Source organism: Phyllobates terribilis, unplaced genomic scaffold, assembly GCF_046119375.1.
Source record: "Phyllobates terribilis strain yellow unplaced genomic scaffold, ASM4611937v1 Scaffold_1__5_contigs__length_1240528914, whole genome shotgun sequence".
NCBI classification, from domain to species: domain Eukaryota; kingdom Metazoa; phylum Chordata; class Amphibia; order Anura; family Dendrobatidae; genus Phyllobates; species Phyllobates terribilis.
In genome coordinates, this window is record NW_027362761.1 from 914,462,183 (window position 1) to 914,479,978 (window position 17,796).

Consider the following 17,796-nt stretch of genomic DNA (forward strand, 5'->3'; position numbering starts at 1 on the left):
TTAGTACTTACCTAGAATTAGTATTCAGCCCTCACCGGATTTAAATCAGGCTACATTTTATTTTATTTGTATTTTTTTCCATCCCGTATTCTAAACCATTTCTTTTTTTCATCTAATCAGGCTCCATTGTAGCTGCAATATTGGCCACAGATGATGACTCTGGTATCAATGGAGAAATCACCTACACTGTTACCGATGATGATGAGGATGGCATGTTCTTCTTGAATCCCGTGACTGGAGTATTTAATGTAACACGTGCCCTGGATTTCGAAGTTCAGCAGTATTACATTCTCACAGTATGTGCACGTGATGGCGGGGGGCAGTCCTCATGTGTGAGAGTCTATTTCAATATTTTGGATATCAATGACAACGCCCCAGTCTTCAGCTTGAGCTCCTATAGCACTTCTGTAATGGAGAATTTACCGATTGGCTCAACAATTCTGACTTTTAATGTCACCGATGCCGATGAAGGTATTCAGTTTTTCTACTTTTTTTATTTTCAGACTTTTCACTTACTAATTTCATTTTATCTAATGCATCGTATCATAATAAAATGCTTCTTGGGGTCTACATCTTCTGCCAAGCATTCTTGTCTACGTGGCATTTTTTAATCCAGAATGTCAGCATATATCTTAGCATTAATTAGAATCGCTACTCTCTGATGAAGGTGGCTGTGATTCCTCCATATTTATGAATTGGGTATGCATTCTGTTTTGCACAGATTTTAATTTTTATTAATGCATTTAAATTTTATGATCCGAAGCTAAAATGGTTATTTAGGGTTGTACAGTTCATTAGTTCCTTACTTTAATAGTTTGAGTGCAAATTATAATTACGACAATTGATTGAATAATTATACCATTTGTTCTATTTGTGACCATGGCATGCTGTACAAAGTGTTTAATGTAGATGCACACATTCCAGTTCACAATGTAGAATGATAATCGATTATCTATTGGAAACTTATGTAAACACTCCCAAAATGTAGGTTTTTATTAATAGTCAGCAATCCCATCTGTAAGTGTAGTATCATGCTTCTCTATTAGCTTCCGTACACATGAGAATAATGGCTTCCATTACTAATGGAGCAATGACGGCTCCTAACAAATCCTCATGGATGACATTCCAGTGTCAAAAGAGCACTGCAAGCTATGCAATGCTTGTAATCAAAAAACCTGACAGAATAGTGACAAAAGGCAGTGTGATCACAGCCTTATAGTTCAGATGTAACCAAGCCATAATGCACTTAAAGTTTGCTGGGCTTTGTGTAATTGCATGGGATTTTGTCTGGGTATCTTAGTTTGTTTAGGCTAAGATAATCCAAGCATATGATTGTCTGAGATTAAAAAAAATATGCATTGTGGTTCCCCTGGATATAATAACTTGTCTTAATGCTCACCTAATGCAATATATTTCATCCAGCTAAATCCACTGATTTTGTCAGGTCCCGCCAACCATCTGTGTATGGAGTCCCCTGACTTTCCCTAACAGACAGTGTCGGGGAGAGAAGAATTGGGCATGTTGAGTTGTCCCCCAATTCTTTTGATTCCTTCCAGGGAAGTCTGGAAATGGCTTATACTACTGTCCCCTTTAAAAGGAACCTGTCATATCAAAAATGCTATTACCTTGCAGCTATGAGGTTAATCTGCAGGTTAATAGCATTCTGAAGCTGTGCAGCCTCCACACTGAAAGTCTGGCTGCTGGGAGGAAATGTATTTTATTCCTTCCATCAGCATCTGTCTTTCAGTTATAAAGGCGCGGCTTAAGTCACTGGTCAGTACACAGTGAACAGCGACTACTCCCCGACACTGACTGACAGTCGGCTCAGCAGTGGATAAGTACAGAGCGGGCTGTCAGTCAGTGCTGGGGGTGTGGTTACTGCCGCCGCTCACTATGTACTGAGCGGTGACTGAAGCCGTGCCAGCGGCGCCTCTGCAACTGAAAAGCGGAGGTTGTCTGGAAGAATAAAGTACATTTTTTCCCAGTAGCCGGACACTAGTGTGGAGGCCGTGTGACTTCAGAATGATATTAACCAGCATAGTAACCCCATATCTGCAGATTAATATCCTTAAAACCTATAAGTGGCCTAATACTATAAAGAGTACTTCCAACAATTAGGCAGATACCAAAAACCAAATGGAAGCAAAAAGATCAAATTCATAATAGTAATCTTTATTGAATTGTATCAAAAGCAATTAGATAAAACAGAGTAAACAAAGAGGAGAGGGGAGTAAAAAACCCCACTCACCCAAGGACCAACTACAAAGTGAGCATATAAATGGAACTTTCCGAATACACTAATGTCCAAAGAACACAATTCACACAATGCAAGTGTATAAAATAATGCCAGAAAGTAGCAGCAATATTCATGAAAACCCTATAAGAACAGCTGGAGATCAAATAAAGCTGGATAATACCATAGTGCAGTAGACAGATGACATATAACGATTAAGGTGCACCAAAGAGGAACATAAAATAAATACCAATGATGGAAAAAGAGTTGAAACAACCTGGGCGTGGGTGGATACAGACATTTTTTGACATGATAGGTTTCCTTTAAAAACACATGTACAGTAGGCAGAGCTGAGCATGTGTGTGGAGGTTTGGGGAGAGATGAGCAATTCACTGGAATGAATGTTCAGCTGACTAAGTTGTATGATGGAAAGGGGTAAAAATTAGAAAAAAGTAAGGTGTTACATACTATAGGGGGAGTAGATTCAAAATTGGTTAGATCAATTCATATAAGGAGACTTACTTTAATATAAATAAAAAAAATAATAAGAAGAAGTGGTAATGCTTGCATAGCTCTATTAAATGAGATTGGTTGCAAAAAGATTGCAGCCAGGGATGTACTGTATATGCGAAGACAGAGGACCAGCCAGTACCTTCAAGAAGACCTAAGGAGCAGTTCCCAGGTGCAGCTTCCATGGTTAAAACTTCATATAGAAATCAATTTTATTTTAAAAGTATAAAAAAGTAAAAACATTTAAAAGCAAAATAAAAAAGGTTATAGAAACATCATGTTTTGAAGAAATCAAGTCTCTGTCAAGTTGAACGAGGTGTATGGGCACCTCTGCTTCTGCTCCGCTTGGTAAGGTTGACCATTACGTACGTTGTCACAATTTATATACATTCAATAGACACATCCTATTCCCTATCATTAGTGCTAATACTGTTCATTTCTAACATGTGGGATAGAAGAGGTCACAGGATGGCTCAGTGTACGTCCCTTGTTACTTGTGTCAGCTGAGGGCGATACTAGTGCTCAGGATTAGTGTTGAGTGAATTTGTTCGGCATTTCAAATTCGCGTTCGTGTTCGGGGTTCCGACTTGTTCGCGCCAAAAAATCGGCTCCGCCCACGAACATCCCTGAGCCAATTTTTTGGCGCGAATAAGTCGGAACCCCGAACACGAACGCGAATTTGAAATGCCGAACAAATTCACTCAACACTATTTAGGATATCTGGGCAGATTCCATCCTTTGCCGGCTGTTAGGAAGGTGAAGGAATTCATTCTTCTGGATTGTAAGCACATTGTAGATAGCGAGATGAGTTAAATAAAATGAAGATTGTTTACTTAGATAATTTCTAGTATTTATTTTCAGCATTACGCTAAGTACCTCAGTTACCATGACGACCGACTGAGAATAAACACTAGAATTAAGATTGTGCTGTAATAGTACATCAAACCGCCTATCTTTCTGCCAAATACCATCAAATGTAAAAATGCAATTAAAGATTTCATATACTAATTGTTTTAATTAGACTGTACATTTTGTCTCCATGCCAAATGCATATGCTCATCCTAATAAAAAAAAACATTATCCTTAGAATGTTTAAACATCACATACAAAAAGGTTGAAGCCCCCGAAAATGGTGCTATCAGTGACAGATGTCCACCTACAGTATTATACAGTACATTTCAGTAAGAGTTCCAACAACTGTAAACCCGTGTTACTGAGATTAACCCTTTCATGAATTGCCTTCTAGGATGTATGTTATTTAAAAAAGAAACATAGGAAAATTGCACTTTAAGGTCTTCATGAACTTTAAGATAAAGTCAGCCCACCTGCTGATCTCAGAGAGACTCCATGTGTATTTGTGCTTCCTTCCTTTCTTCTGACAGGTGATGTTAGGGGGATAAAGGATCGGTCAATTACAATTTATATGCCTGATACTTTTGTTCCTGCAGGAGATAAGCAGAGGTATCTGGCCATGACTTACTCCCTTCTGACCATTTAAAACACATAAATGCATGGCCAAGTCAGGCATACATGTGTATGGGAGGGAGAAGTAGAGGAAGAGATCTGTTGGCTGACAGATATCTATGGACACCTTTCAACATTTTTTAGCACTATCTGAAATATCAGGGGTTTGTAATTGATTTGTTGTTATTATTTATTTATTTTACTCACTTACCGTATATAGCGCCATTAATTCCACAGCGCTTTACAGATATCAGAATCACTGTCTCATTGGGGCTCACAATCTAAAGACGTTATCAGTATGTCTTTGGAGTGTGGGAGGAAACCGGAGAGCCCGGCAGAAACCCACGCAAACACTGGAGAACATACAACTCCTTGCCGATGTTGACCTTGGTGGCATATTAACCTAGGACCCCAGCGTTGCAAAGCTACAGTGCTAACCACTGAGCCACCATGTTAATTCCACCCTGTTGGAACTTTGTTACCCTACATGTCGTCCTTTAGCTAAGAGTTTGCCAGGTCTTATAGCCATGTGACCATTCCTCAGTGGGACTGCGAGCCTGAATGACACGAGACTGTTGAGGCCAGTAATTGGCTGCAATGGTCACATGGATGTAGAGGAGATATATGTGATGCCTTCATTTTAGAAACTAATCACTGATCACCAGGAACCATTGATGTGCTGTTTACAATACTGGACAACTCCTTTAAATTAAAACTAATAACCTCAAACCTCATGTGGTTCTTCTACTGAGTTGAACTTAATTCAACATTGGATCTTAGATACCCAAGGTCGTGGCTGTACATCTGTAGTACAGATGCTAAACATATGCCATTATTACATCCTTCTGAGAACTACTAGTCTCTTTAAATTTCATTCTTCATTTTTTTAAGATACATGACCTTCTGAATTGTACTAAATAGCAGTATCACAGTCAGGTCACGTTCGTGTCCTTATCAATTTATTTTCCTGTGTACCCCCAGTATTGCTACTCATTTAATATTGTTTGTTTTTATCTTAGTAGCTTCCTGAACATTGTGCTTGTAAACTTTAGCTCTACACCCTTTCCAGCTATGGCCATTCATGATTAATGCTTGCAGGAATCCATACAAAGGAACTGTCTGCTGTTCAGGAAGTTTCCACGTACACCAATCATGAATATTTACAACAGTGACACTATTCCAAATCCATTCAAAGGAAAATCCTCACTGCGACTTAGAGTGTCTGCTGAGGTTTTACAAATCAGAGGTTACATTCCTCTGTTTTTCTATATTTCATTTTTTAGGAATAGGAGTTGTTCTTCAAGCTGAATTTTATGATCCAATTTTTATGCACAGGAAAATAAATTTAAAAATCAGAGCGTGATTTGCACAAAAAATGGTCAGACATGTAGGCACCTAACTTGTTCTCCAACTCGCTCTACATTTATCTTTTGCAATTGCTCAAAAGACTTTATTTTAATATAGCGTTTTCCTATATTGGGAAGTGATGCTAGCAAATGCTGATGATCGGTGCAGTCATATAAATTGAGTTATGTTGCAACTGGTCAGGATGCGGGATAAGCAAGTAGGTGGCTACCAATGCTGCCATTGAAGTGAGGGCCACAGTTTATGCATTTAAAGGGAATCTGTCTGGTTATTTTTTTCATTGGATACTAACAGTATCCTGAAATAGGGCTTGGGCAGCCCTTTCAGAATATGTAACGTTTATTGCTCTACCTTGTCCCGTTATCTTGCTGTAAGCTGTGAACAATTCAGAGTTGCGTGCCGGCTAGTCAAGTGTATGTAAATCAAAAGGAAATATTCACCCCTATCCACTCCCATAATTTCTCCCACCCCTCTGCATTGGCATCAGTGATAGTAAATGACAGTCTAGGAATAAATGAAATCTCGCATGCGCAGACCTAAGGAGGCATCTCGCATGCGTAAGATTTTTACTACCCATCATGCCTGTTATCTCCTGCATTACATCAGAAAAATAGGGTGGACAGCAGTGTGAGCAGCCTCTTATTACCCAGCACCACTCCACTGTTATCTTCAGTATTACATCAGACAGACAGGGCAGACAGCAGTGTGAGCAGCCTCTTCTTACCCAGCATCACTGTTATCTTCAGTATTACATCGGACAGACAAGGCGGACAGCAGTGTGAGCAGCCTTTTCTTACCCAGCACCCCTGTTATTTTCAGCATTACATCAGACAGACTGTGCAGAGAACAGTGTGAGCAGCATCTTCTTACTTCAGGACCCTTGTTATCTTCAGTATTACATCAAACAGACAAAGCAGAGAGCAGTGTGAGCAGCCTTTTCTTACCCAGCACCCCTGTTATCTTCAGCATTACATCAGACAGACAGGGTGGACAGCAGTGTGAGCAGCATCTTCTTACCTCAGGACCCTTGCCATCTCCAGTATTAGATAAGAATATACCACTGGAAGCTCATCTATCTAAGCATGAACAGAGTTGGCGCTTCCTACACATGAAGGGAGAGGACAGAACTTATTCATGCACATGCTCGAAGGCACCTATCCTATTCTAAGAAAAGATTACCTCAGTGTAACAAGAAGGCAGACATTATAATATACTACTGTAGTTACCTTCATAGACAAAACAAGTGCAGTATATTAATTAAAGGCCTTTAGAAATTCATTTATAAAGACATAATTTCCTTTGGATATGTATTTTGTCTATTCTGGAGAACCCCTTTAATTACTTTATTATCCCTTCTATATTTGCTATTGCTGACAACATTTATATTTTTCTTTTTCAGAGCTCTCAGAAAATTCCCTCATGATAAATTCACTCCATAACTTTACATGATATTGTTTGTTATTTCTTGTCTAATAAATAATTGGTCTCCTTTACTTTATTAACATTGAATTTGGAATGAATTGCCATTAGAACAAGAGCCTAAGTATGCTTACTGTCATATTTTTCATTTGCAGACAGTGCTATGGAACTGTCTGCAGACAACAATCTCTCAGGACTTGGAATAAAGAAAACTTTTACTCTTGTTTACATTACACCATGTTCTCCCTTATATACCAATGGAAGATTAGTATATGATATGACGCTATAATATATAATACTGTAATAAATATGGCACGCTGGATAAAAAATGGTGTCCTGTCTTCAGACACCTACTTTAGGACTTATTTTTATTACCCAGATAATTCAGTCTAATAGTCCATCACTTTTCTAATTAGTCTTACAGTCCGTGGAATCATGTGAATTTAACGATCTGTGGGTTACTTCGCTCAATCTGTTTCAATCTATTCTTGATCTCATTATAGCCTAGTCCTATATTTCTGTCTTCTATTATCTGCGTCTTTATGCCAAGATTTATTGCTTCTATTACAAAGGCAGATTGGGACGCTATGTTTAACATGTGGAAGCAGTTGACAAACTATGAAGTAGTGTTCTATAAATTAACATATATGTCCAAGGTGTTTCCTTAAACGTTCTTTAGAATAGGAGGTCTTTGGCTATGTGCACAGAGTATATCAAGCTGAGTATTTATATCTTTTTTTTTTTCCTGTGGACTAGACAAGTAAGAAATGTGTTTTACAGAATGGGCAAATTCTCATAATATAAGAAAAGTCATAGTTCACATTTTGATCACCACAGTATCTCCACATTTGTAAATGTGACTGTGCCATACTTCAATATAGCAAAATATTATCCTTTGCAAAATAGTGGTGTAGAAATAGGCTCTAATTTCCAATTAGCTACTTCTTATTAACCTACTAAATGTGTATTATCAAGAAGTAGTGGGCAGAAGGGACTATGGCTGCAGGATCACTGGATTTGCTTCTAGTCTTTAACCATGGAAGCACATAGGTCTCCTTAGAAATAAGATGCTAAATTTTTATTCAAGACTATTTACAAAACTGTTGTATTTTCTGTGTAAGATGCATTAGAGCGACAGTAAGTGAATTGGCACAATATAAAATATATTGCATCCCTACAAAGAAATAAGCAGGGATTTGATTGAACAACTCAATAAAGATTGAATAAATTCATTTTATACTATAGTTAAATTGATTCCATTTTACTGGCCAAACCCTTTTGGACTTACTTGTGTAGTGAAACTATACCATCAAATTTTATTAGCTTATTTTAGTTTTTTTCTGAGACTTTTAAAAGTTAAATATGAATCTTATTTTCATGTATTTGCAGGGCTGAATTCTAAGTTGGTTTCCAGTATTTCTTCAGGGGACAGTATGGGCCAGTTCCGAATTAACAAGGATGGAGCCTTAAGTATTCTTCAGACACTAGACCGAGAAAGCCAGTCCTTCTATAATCTAGTGGTACAGGTTCATGATTTGGCCCCACCACCTGCATACAGATACACAAGTACCGTGGAAGTGTCCATCATATTGCTGGATGTCAATGACAATCCACCAAATTTTATTTCTCCAAAGCTGACTTATGTCCAAGAGAACACACCTATTGATACTATTGTATTTCGTGCTCAAGCCACTGATCCAGACAGTGGTCCAAACTGCTATGTCCAGTACTCATTGCTCAGCTCACTAGGGAATAAATTCAGTATCGGAAATATCGATGGTGAAGTGCGACTGACGGGAGAGCTAGATCGAGAAGATATTTCCAACTATACCTTAACAATTATAGCCACTGATAAAGGAGAACCTTCACTTTCTTCTTCTGTAGATGTTGCAGTTATGGTTCTTGATATTAATGACAATAACCCTCGCTTTTCAAGAAGTCTCTTTAAATTGGAGATTAGTGAGAACATATTAACTGGAACAGATCTCATTCAGGTGATGGCAACAGATGCAGATGAAGGAATAAATGGTATGATCCGTTATGCTATTATAGATGGAAATCCAAGCAATGAATTCAGGATGGATTCAGTCACCGGAATTATTTCAATAGCCAAACCTCTGGATCGAGAGAAGAAATCATCATATTCTTTGGTCATCCAATCCTCTGATCGTGGCAGTAGTCCACGCACAGACACAGCAACAGTCAGCATTCTCCTTTCTGATGTAAATGATGTGGTTCCGAAATTTGAACTGTCTCCCTATTCAGTTAATATTCCAGAGAACTTAGATGTATTACCCAAGACTGTGCTCCAGGTAAGTGTAACTTCTCAATTATGATTTTTTCTTTAGATGTAATCAGAAACATTAGTTATTTTCATAAAATCTAAAATGTCTAGATTAATATGATAAAATTGAGGTTTTATTTTATTCTTTCAGGTTGTTGCCAGAGATGATGACCAGGGGCTTAACAGTAGATTAACATATTCTCTAGCTTCTGGCAATGACGATGGTGCTTTCAGATTGTCATCCAATGGACAACTTAGTTTGGTGAAGAGTCTTGATCGAGAGATGAAAGAGCAATATATATTACTGATCACGGCTGCTGATTCAGGTACTTTGCGTTAAATGCTTTTCTATTAGTTCTGTTAGGGCTCATGTACTTGCCCATAAACTGACTCCAATAAAAGTGCATGGAGCCCATACTTTACCTCTGTGTGTTTCTACATCCATAAACGTGACTTAGAATAATTCTGTATTTAAGTCTCCTTAATATGGTACCATACAGAGGCACCAGATATTATGAGCCAAAGAAACTCTAGGTCGTAATGAAGAGTAAGTAACATGCATTTTAAATTGAGTTGCATTTAGATACATTTGGTACAATGAATAGAATTTTAATTACTTTGTGTTAAAATATACCAAGCAATGTGAACTGAGGTCTAAGATGGTAGACATGCAAGAAATAGGAGCATGTTCACACTAGCAAAAAGAAGCAAAACCTACAAAAGACAAAAATATATCTCATACCCTACCATCATTATATATAAATGTAAAGCCAAGTTGCATAATAAATATAGGGTACTTAGTGAACTATTTTTGATCAAAAAAAGTATACAAGCCGTCCCACCAGCGGCAAGGTGACCCTAAATTGGGACGGTACCTATACTGCCTATATTAAAAACCTTACTGTATATCAAAGTTGAAGTAATGCATATAAAAGGGTAGACAAATAGGACCGGGTCCCAACTCCAGACCACCTAGGCCCGTGGTAAGCTACATATATACTAATCAGCTCAACAAAGGGGATGCCACACCCTTAAATTGCACAGAATGCAAACAAGACAAAAAACCAAGCAATGTGAACTGAGGTCTAAGATGGTAGACATGCAAGAAATAGGAGCATGTTCACACTAGCAAAAAGAAGCAAAACCTACAAAAGACAAAAATATATCTCATACCCTACCATCATTATATATAAATGTAAAGCCAAGTTGCATAATAAATATAGGGTACTTAGTGAACTATTTTTGATCAAAAAAAGTATACAAGCCGTCCCACCAGCGGCAAGGTGACCCTAAATTGGGACGGTACCTATACTGCCTATATTAAAAACCTTACTGTATATCAAAGTTGAAGTAATGCATATAAAAGGGTAGACAAATAGGACCGGGTCCCAACTCCAGACCACCTAGGCCCGTGGTAAGCTACATATATACTAATCAGCTCAACAAAGGGGATGCCACACCCTTAAATTGCACAGAATGCAAACAAGACAAAAAACCAAGCAATGTGAACTGAGGTCTAAGATGGTAGACATGCAAGAAATAGGAGCATGTTCACACTAGCAAAAAGAAGCAAAACCTACAAAAGACAAAAATATATCTCATACCCTACCATCATTATATATAAATGTAAAGCCAAGTTGCATAATAAATATAGGGTACTTAGTGAACTATTTTTGATCAAAAAAAGTATACAAGCCGTCCCACCAGCGGCAAGGTGACCCTAAATTGGGACGGTACCTATACTGCCTATATTAAAAACCTTACTGTATATCAAAGTTGAAGTAATGCATATAAAAGGGTAGACAAATAGGACCGGGTCCCAACTCCAGACCACCTAGGCCCGTGGTAAGCTACATATATACTAATCAGCTCAACAAAGGGGATGCCACACCCTTAAATTGCACAGAATGCAAACAAGACAAAAAACCAAGCAATGTGAACTGAGGTCTAAGATGGTAGACATGCAAGAAATAGGAGCATGTTCACACTAGCAAAAAGAAGCAAAACCTACAAAAGACAAAAATATATCTCATACCCTACCATCATTATATATAAATGTAAAGCCAAGTTGCATAATAAATATAGGGTACTTAGTGAACTATTTTTGATCAAAAAAAGTATACAAGCCGTCCCACCAGCGGCAAGGTGACCCTAAATTGGGACGGTACCTATACTGCCTATATTAAAAACCTTACTGTATATCAAAGTTGAAGTAATGCATATAAAAGGGTAGACAAATAGGACCGGGTCCCAACTCCAGACCACCTAGGCCCGTGGTAAGCTACATATATACTAATCAGCTCAACAAAGGTTTTTAATATAGGCAGTATAGGTACCGTCCCAATTTAGGGTCACCTTGCCGCTGGTGGGACGGCTTGTATACTTTTTTTGATCAAAAATAGTTCACTAAGTACCCTATATTTATTATGCAACTTGGCTTTACATTTATATATAATGATGGTAGGGTATGAGATATATTTTTGTCTTTTGTAGGTTTTGTTTGTGTTAAAATATGCAGTAAAAACCTATTTATTTTTCACCATTTTCAATTCTGTTTTCTGTGGTCATAATGTAACATTAAAGGGAAGTTATCAACAAAAAATGACCCATTGATTAAATCCATTCTTTTTTGGTATTTGTATTTCTTAAATAGTATTACATATTCTTTGTCATTTTTTTTACATATCATATCGCAATATATATTGAAAATGAAAATTATAAATCTTACAATTTTCATGCAGGACACTGGAGCATTTTTAGATTCATTTTTTCCTATTGTTTCTGGAAACAGCACATGTACATTAGCCACAATAGTCGGGTTCCGACCCTGTCTTTTGTATTGCAGTGTCTAATGTGCCTGTGCAAAAGGTCATTGTGAAGGAGGGGGAGCAGGGTCAGCTGTGACATCGCCTATTGGATCCTGTGTTATCAGCTGTATCTAGAGGTGTAACCTGTCAGTGTAATCCTGCCTCTACTGATAAGAGAGCTTCTTTAAACTCTTCCTGAAACGACAGGAAGTATGAGTCTAAAAATGCCCCCGTAGCCAGAGTGAAATTTGAAAGATTACTAATTTTATTAAAAAAAAAAAATGATATGAAAAAAAAACATTGCCAAACATTTTTTAAAAATACAGTACATGTCAAACAAAAACCTGATTTAAACAATAGGTGATTTTCTGATGATAGCTTCCCTTTAAATGGATTTTCCACAATCAGCTTTCATTGTCCCAAATACTTGTAGACTTCTAAAACAACTATCACATATGTTGCGCTTCTTCCCCAGGTCCAGCGACAACTCTCTGCCACTGCTCCGGTCTCTGTTTATTGGCTACAGCAAGGGTATAATGACTACCATGTACATCACCGCTGCAGCCAATCACTGAGCTCCCCGGCTCATGCAGTGTACCTTGGCAGGGCTAATTGTCTACCATGATGATGTGCTCTGTAGTCATGATGTCACCGCTACATCCAGACTGGAGCAGTGGTGGAGAGTCCATGCTGGAATCCGGGAAAGTGAATGCCATCTGAGTCCTCAAGCCTTTGAAGACGTGAGAGCTGATTATGGAACTCCTCTTCAATTTGTTTGAAGTCATCTTTTATTCTACAATATTATCCTTCTTAAATTCTGTTAGCATGGATAGCTATCTAATACATAACAACCTGTAAGTCTATGACGCAATGTGGAAAACTGTAATTCTCATTAGCAGGGTTTTAAAACCTACTAACCTTAGGCTGGAGGATATTTGAGGCATGGTCATGTTGTTTCCCCACTCACCCAGGAGAGCTATATATGGCATATACAGTTTGCTAATGGAATTAATATACCGTACTTGAATTATGTCTTTGGAACCACTTGAAACATTAAGAAGTGTGTCTGTGATACTGCGAGTCCATTGAGTGATGTCCCAACAAGCATGAACACAGTTGATCTTACAGAAATGTGAATTTTTGCCAGGCATCTATTTAGTGGAGGATCTAGATTCCAGGGTGACATTGACTTTTATCCAGCGATAAGTCAGAGAAGCTGTTTGTATGCTTTAATCATTGCATATAAGCTTCATAGGAAGAAATATTTCTCTTTACAATCAGTGCCAGGGGGTTTAAAATAAAATATTGTACAATCCAGTGTTTACATTTGTATGTACGGCAATGTAAAACTAAACTGTCTGGTCTCTCTCTCGAGATGTATTGCTAGAATCTGTCCTCAGTTTCCCTTTTCTTTATGCGATAACTGTTACTCTTGCAGGGATTGTGGAATCTATGCTTTTAGGAGAAAGCAATGATATTTTTATCAATGCTGTCATTTAAACGTCAGTACTGTATGTTGACCAAGTCTCAGTATCAGAACTTTTTCACACTTTCGTTAATTCTTCTTTATCAGTTTTCCATTAAAGCTTTAGAACCCAGGCTAGACCAAAGTCAGTACAAATTGGATTAAAACTATAGATGAGCAATGGTGTCTTGGGCAAGTGCTCTTCATTTCTGCTCCCCTTGTGGTGCCAAGCAAGTGCTGGAGGTGCCCTGGGTGCAAGGCTGAGGATGCTAGGTTCAAAAGTGAAGGCCGGCTCATTCGGAGGACCAAACGAGACGCTGGACCAGGGCAGCGTGAATTGAATAGCTCACCTCTAATTTTAACAGATCAGTTGGTACTCCTACAGATATACAGTGTGAATAGTTGGCTGTAATTCAAAAATAAATACATTGTTACTTGAGACTGACACAAGTCTATCCCATCGTTTCAGAAGCTCTGTAATCGAGAAGCTGCTCCAAACTCACCTACAGTTCTAATGAGAAGCATAGAATACCTTACCTCCTATACAAATGGAGATTGGTGGCCTTTTGAAAAATAAGTGAGAAATTGTGCCTTCATCTCCTTTGCTAGCAATGTTTCAAGTGCCCAGTGGGTATACCAAGTCATGCAAGGGCTAAGGTAAACTGACAGTAACTGCACTGCCACCTGGGTCTTGATCGGCACTGATCGTTTTTTTCAGACATGAAATTGTGTGCATGTTCTTTGGGTTATTGAGATGGTGCATGATCAGTACTTATTCTGCTCAGGACAATGTCTTTATGTACTGCACATGCACCACGTCCTTGTGCTGTAAATGAGGAAATGAAGTTGCCCAGCATATGCACAAAATTTCACTGCTGAAGATAATGATGAAAGCTGAAGCCATCAACCAAGACATGAAAAAATGACCAAGTATGCAATGGACCAGGCAACTGTTAGGTGGATTCATAACTGGCTTAGTGATCGGACTCAAAGGGTGGTTGTAAATGGCTTCACATCCAGCTGGATGAATGTCTCAAGTGGGGTACCACAGGGCTCCGTCCTGGGACCTGTATTGTTCAACATCTTTATCAATGATTTAGATGAAGGAATTGAGGGTAAACTGATTAAATTTGCTGATGACACAAAGCTAGGAGGGATAGCTAATACTAGAGAAGAGAGAGAGAGGATTCAAAAAGACCTAAATAAACTGGAGCAGTGGGCAGCAACCAACAGAATGGTTTTTAACAGGGAAAAATGCAAAGTACTACATCTGGGCAATAAAAATGAAAAAAGCATATACAGAATGGGAGGAATAGAGCTAAGCAACAGTACATGTGAAAAAGACTTAGGTATACTAATAGATCATAGACTGAACATGAGTCAACAGTGTGATGCAGCAGCAAAAAAGGCAAATACAATTCTGGGATGTATTAACAGAAGCATACAGTCTAGATCACGTGAAGTCATTATCGGTCTTTACTCCTCTTTGGTCAGACCTCATCTGGAATACTGTGTACAGTTTTGGGCACCACATTTTAAAAAAGACATCGACAAACTGGAGCAAGTTCAGAGAAGAGCGACCAGAATGGTGACTGGTCTGCAAACCATGTCCTATGAGGAACGGTTGCAGGATTTGGGAATGTTTAGCTTGCAAAAAAGAAGACTGAGAGGAGACTTAATAGCTGTCTACAAATATGTCAAGGGCTGTCACATTGTAGAAGGATCATCTTTATTCTCATTTGCACAAGGAAAGACTAGAAGCAATGGGATGAAACTAAATGGGAGGAGACACAGATTAGATATTAGAAAAAACTTTTTGACAGTTAGGGTGATTAATGAGTGGAACAGGCTGCCACGAGAGGTGGTGAGTTCCCCTTCAATGGACGTCTTCAAACAGAGGCTGGACAGACATCTGTCTGAGATGATCTAGTGAATCCTGCTTTGAGCAGGGGGTTGGACCAGATGACCCAGGAGGTCCCTTCCAACTCTACCATTCTATGATTCTATGATTCTATGATTCTAAGACCAAAGGTGCAGCATGGGCATGGTGTACTGAGGAGTACCTGAGCTCCTGTTGGGGTCAGACTGTTCACTGGATGCTTGTGACCATATTTACATAGGGGATAGAAGCCATCAACCAAGACCAAAGGTGCAGCATGGGCATGGTGTACTGAGGAGTACCTGAGCTCCTGTTGGGGTCAGACTGTTCACTGGATGCTTGTGACCATATTTCTATAAGGGATAGAAGCCATCAACCAAGATCAAAGGTGCAGCATGGGCATGGTGTCCTGAGCACTGCCTGAGCTCTTGTTGGGGTCAGACTGCCCATTGGACGCTTGTGACCATATTTACATAGGGGATAGAAGCCATCAACCAAGACCAAAGGTGCAACATGGGCATGGTGTACTGAGGAGTACCTGAGCTCCTGTTGGGGTCAGACTGTTCACTGGATGCTTGTGACCATATTTCTATAAGGCATAGAAGCCATCAACCAAGATCAAAGGTGCAGCATGGGCAGGGTGTACTGAGGAGGGCCTGAGCCCCTGTTAGGGTCAGACTGCCCACTGGATGCTTGTGACCATATTTACATATGGGATAGTATTTGGATTTTTCATCTATTAGACCTCTCTCAAAGGGCACAAAAGTCAGTTTAACTTTGGTTTAAGTACCCTACCTGATGATACTTTTGGTGTAATGCATAGAAAGTAGCTAACAGACCATTAAATAATATTTATCAGCAAAGCAATAGGAGACACAATTTCTTATAAGCACACCTCCCTAAAGCATTTTATCATTTCCATAGCAAACATACCTAAGATTCATGTTGTGAGTTTCTCCCAGGGTATTCTGCATTAATGTGAAAATTTACCAAAGCGTCCTGCGCTTAAATCTCAATGGGTGATGGTATGAATCCTCCAAAAACTATGACAGCCTTCAGATTACTGATACGAGCCTATCATTCTACCTTGCACTTTTGCCAGGAAAGCAACAGGCGTCTATGTGAAAGTTTTTTTATGGGACTGTTGCAGCTTGCAAGTGTATAAATCACTGTTGTGCCTTACTGCGGCTTGCTTTGTGAAAAAGCCAATGAGAATATACATCTCTCTTATTCCATCTGGCAGAAGCTAAGCAAGATAGGTAAATATTACGTTCTGGCTCGATGTCAGGAGTGCTATCGGTACGGCAGCTTTGTTCATTAATGTCCTTAAGTCTTTGAACATTTATCTATGGGGAAAACACTCACATTCCACCCATCAACATCCATTTATTTATTGGTTGCATAGATATTGAACTGCACATCTGGAAACCTGCTAACAGTCATGGTCTACTGTTTCTGTACAAGACTCGGTTGTAGCGTCCAAAGGTTCTCTATAAAGCACAGCTGCATCCAAACTATAAATACCATTTGTCACTTACAGTACTTGCAGTTTAATACTCATTGAGGATCTCCAGTATTTAGTAATGCATTTTAAGCCTCATAATGGCTGAAACTGTAAGATTAGGGTCACATTACCATATGTAGAGCATAGATCTGTAATATAAAGGATTACCAGAATATATAATCTAATACACATAAAGGTTTACCTGCGAACAACTGCTGAGAACATATAGTTCTTTCTTGGTATCATGACCTGTCTTGTCAGTTTTGGTACCTGTTGATTTCAAGGTTTCTTCTGTTTGCACCTTTATGCTCCTCCATGGCATTTTCACTTGACTGTAATAATATCTATGCACTTGTTGCTTATGATCCTCTTACTTTTTTCCTTTCATCTGTTCAACCATACATGTTTTTTTTTCAAAATGTATGATCTTATAATATTTCAAAATAACATGGAAGATAAGGCTTGATTTGGTCATTGAATCAATTTTTGGGGATGCATAGGAAAGGGTCCCAAAGCCAATATCACTATAAGATTCCCACTCCTCAGGCCCAGCCATGGGGTGAAAGCGTCAATATTTGTGCCCCCTCTTCCTGTATGAAAGAAAAGTGCCATGATGATCTTTATGGTTTCTGCTTTCATGGCAAGCCAAAAGGAATATATTGTCTTAATGTATGGGCCATGAGAAAAAGACCAAGTTGAGCTGGACTGAATTATATTTTTCTAGGAAAAAAAAATCAGTTTATCTTCTAACTTACTGATCTAAACATCTGCTCTTTCTGTTCTAAGGAGTCCAGTGGGTGGTCCTAATCACTGACTGATCCCAGTATGTAAACATAGGGAGGGCTGTTAGTGATTAGGACCGCCTA

The 17,796-nt window shown here is 38.7% G+C and overlaps 1 protein-coding gene across 1 annotated transcript in view; it reads left to right on the forward strand.

The window, feature by feature from the left end:
• Positions 1-17,796, forward strand: part of FAT4 (FAT atypical cadherin 4) — a 253,046-nt gene that overhangs the window by 176,115 nt on the left and 59,135 nt on the right. Inside the window, exons 4-6 of the mRNA XM_073641488.1 lie at positions 121-471; positions 8,381-9,303; positions 9,427-9,601. Coding sequence (XP_073497589.1) covers positions 121-471; positions 8,381-9,303; positions 9,427-9,601 — 1,449 coding nt within the window. The remainder of the gene's footprint in view (positions 1-120; positions 472-8,380; positions 9,304-9,426; positions 9,602-17,796) is intronic.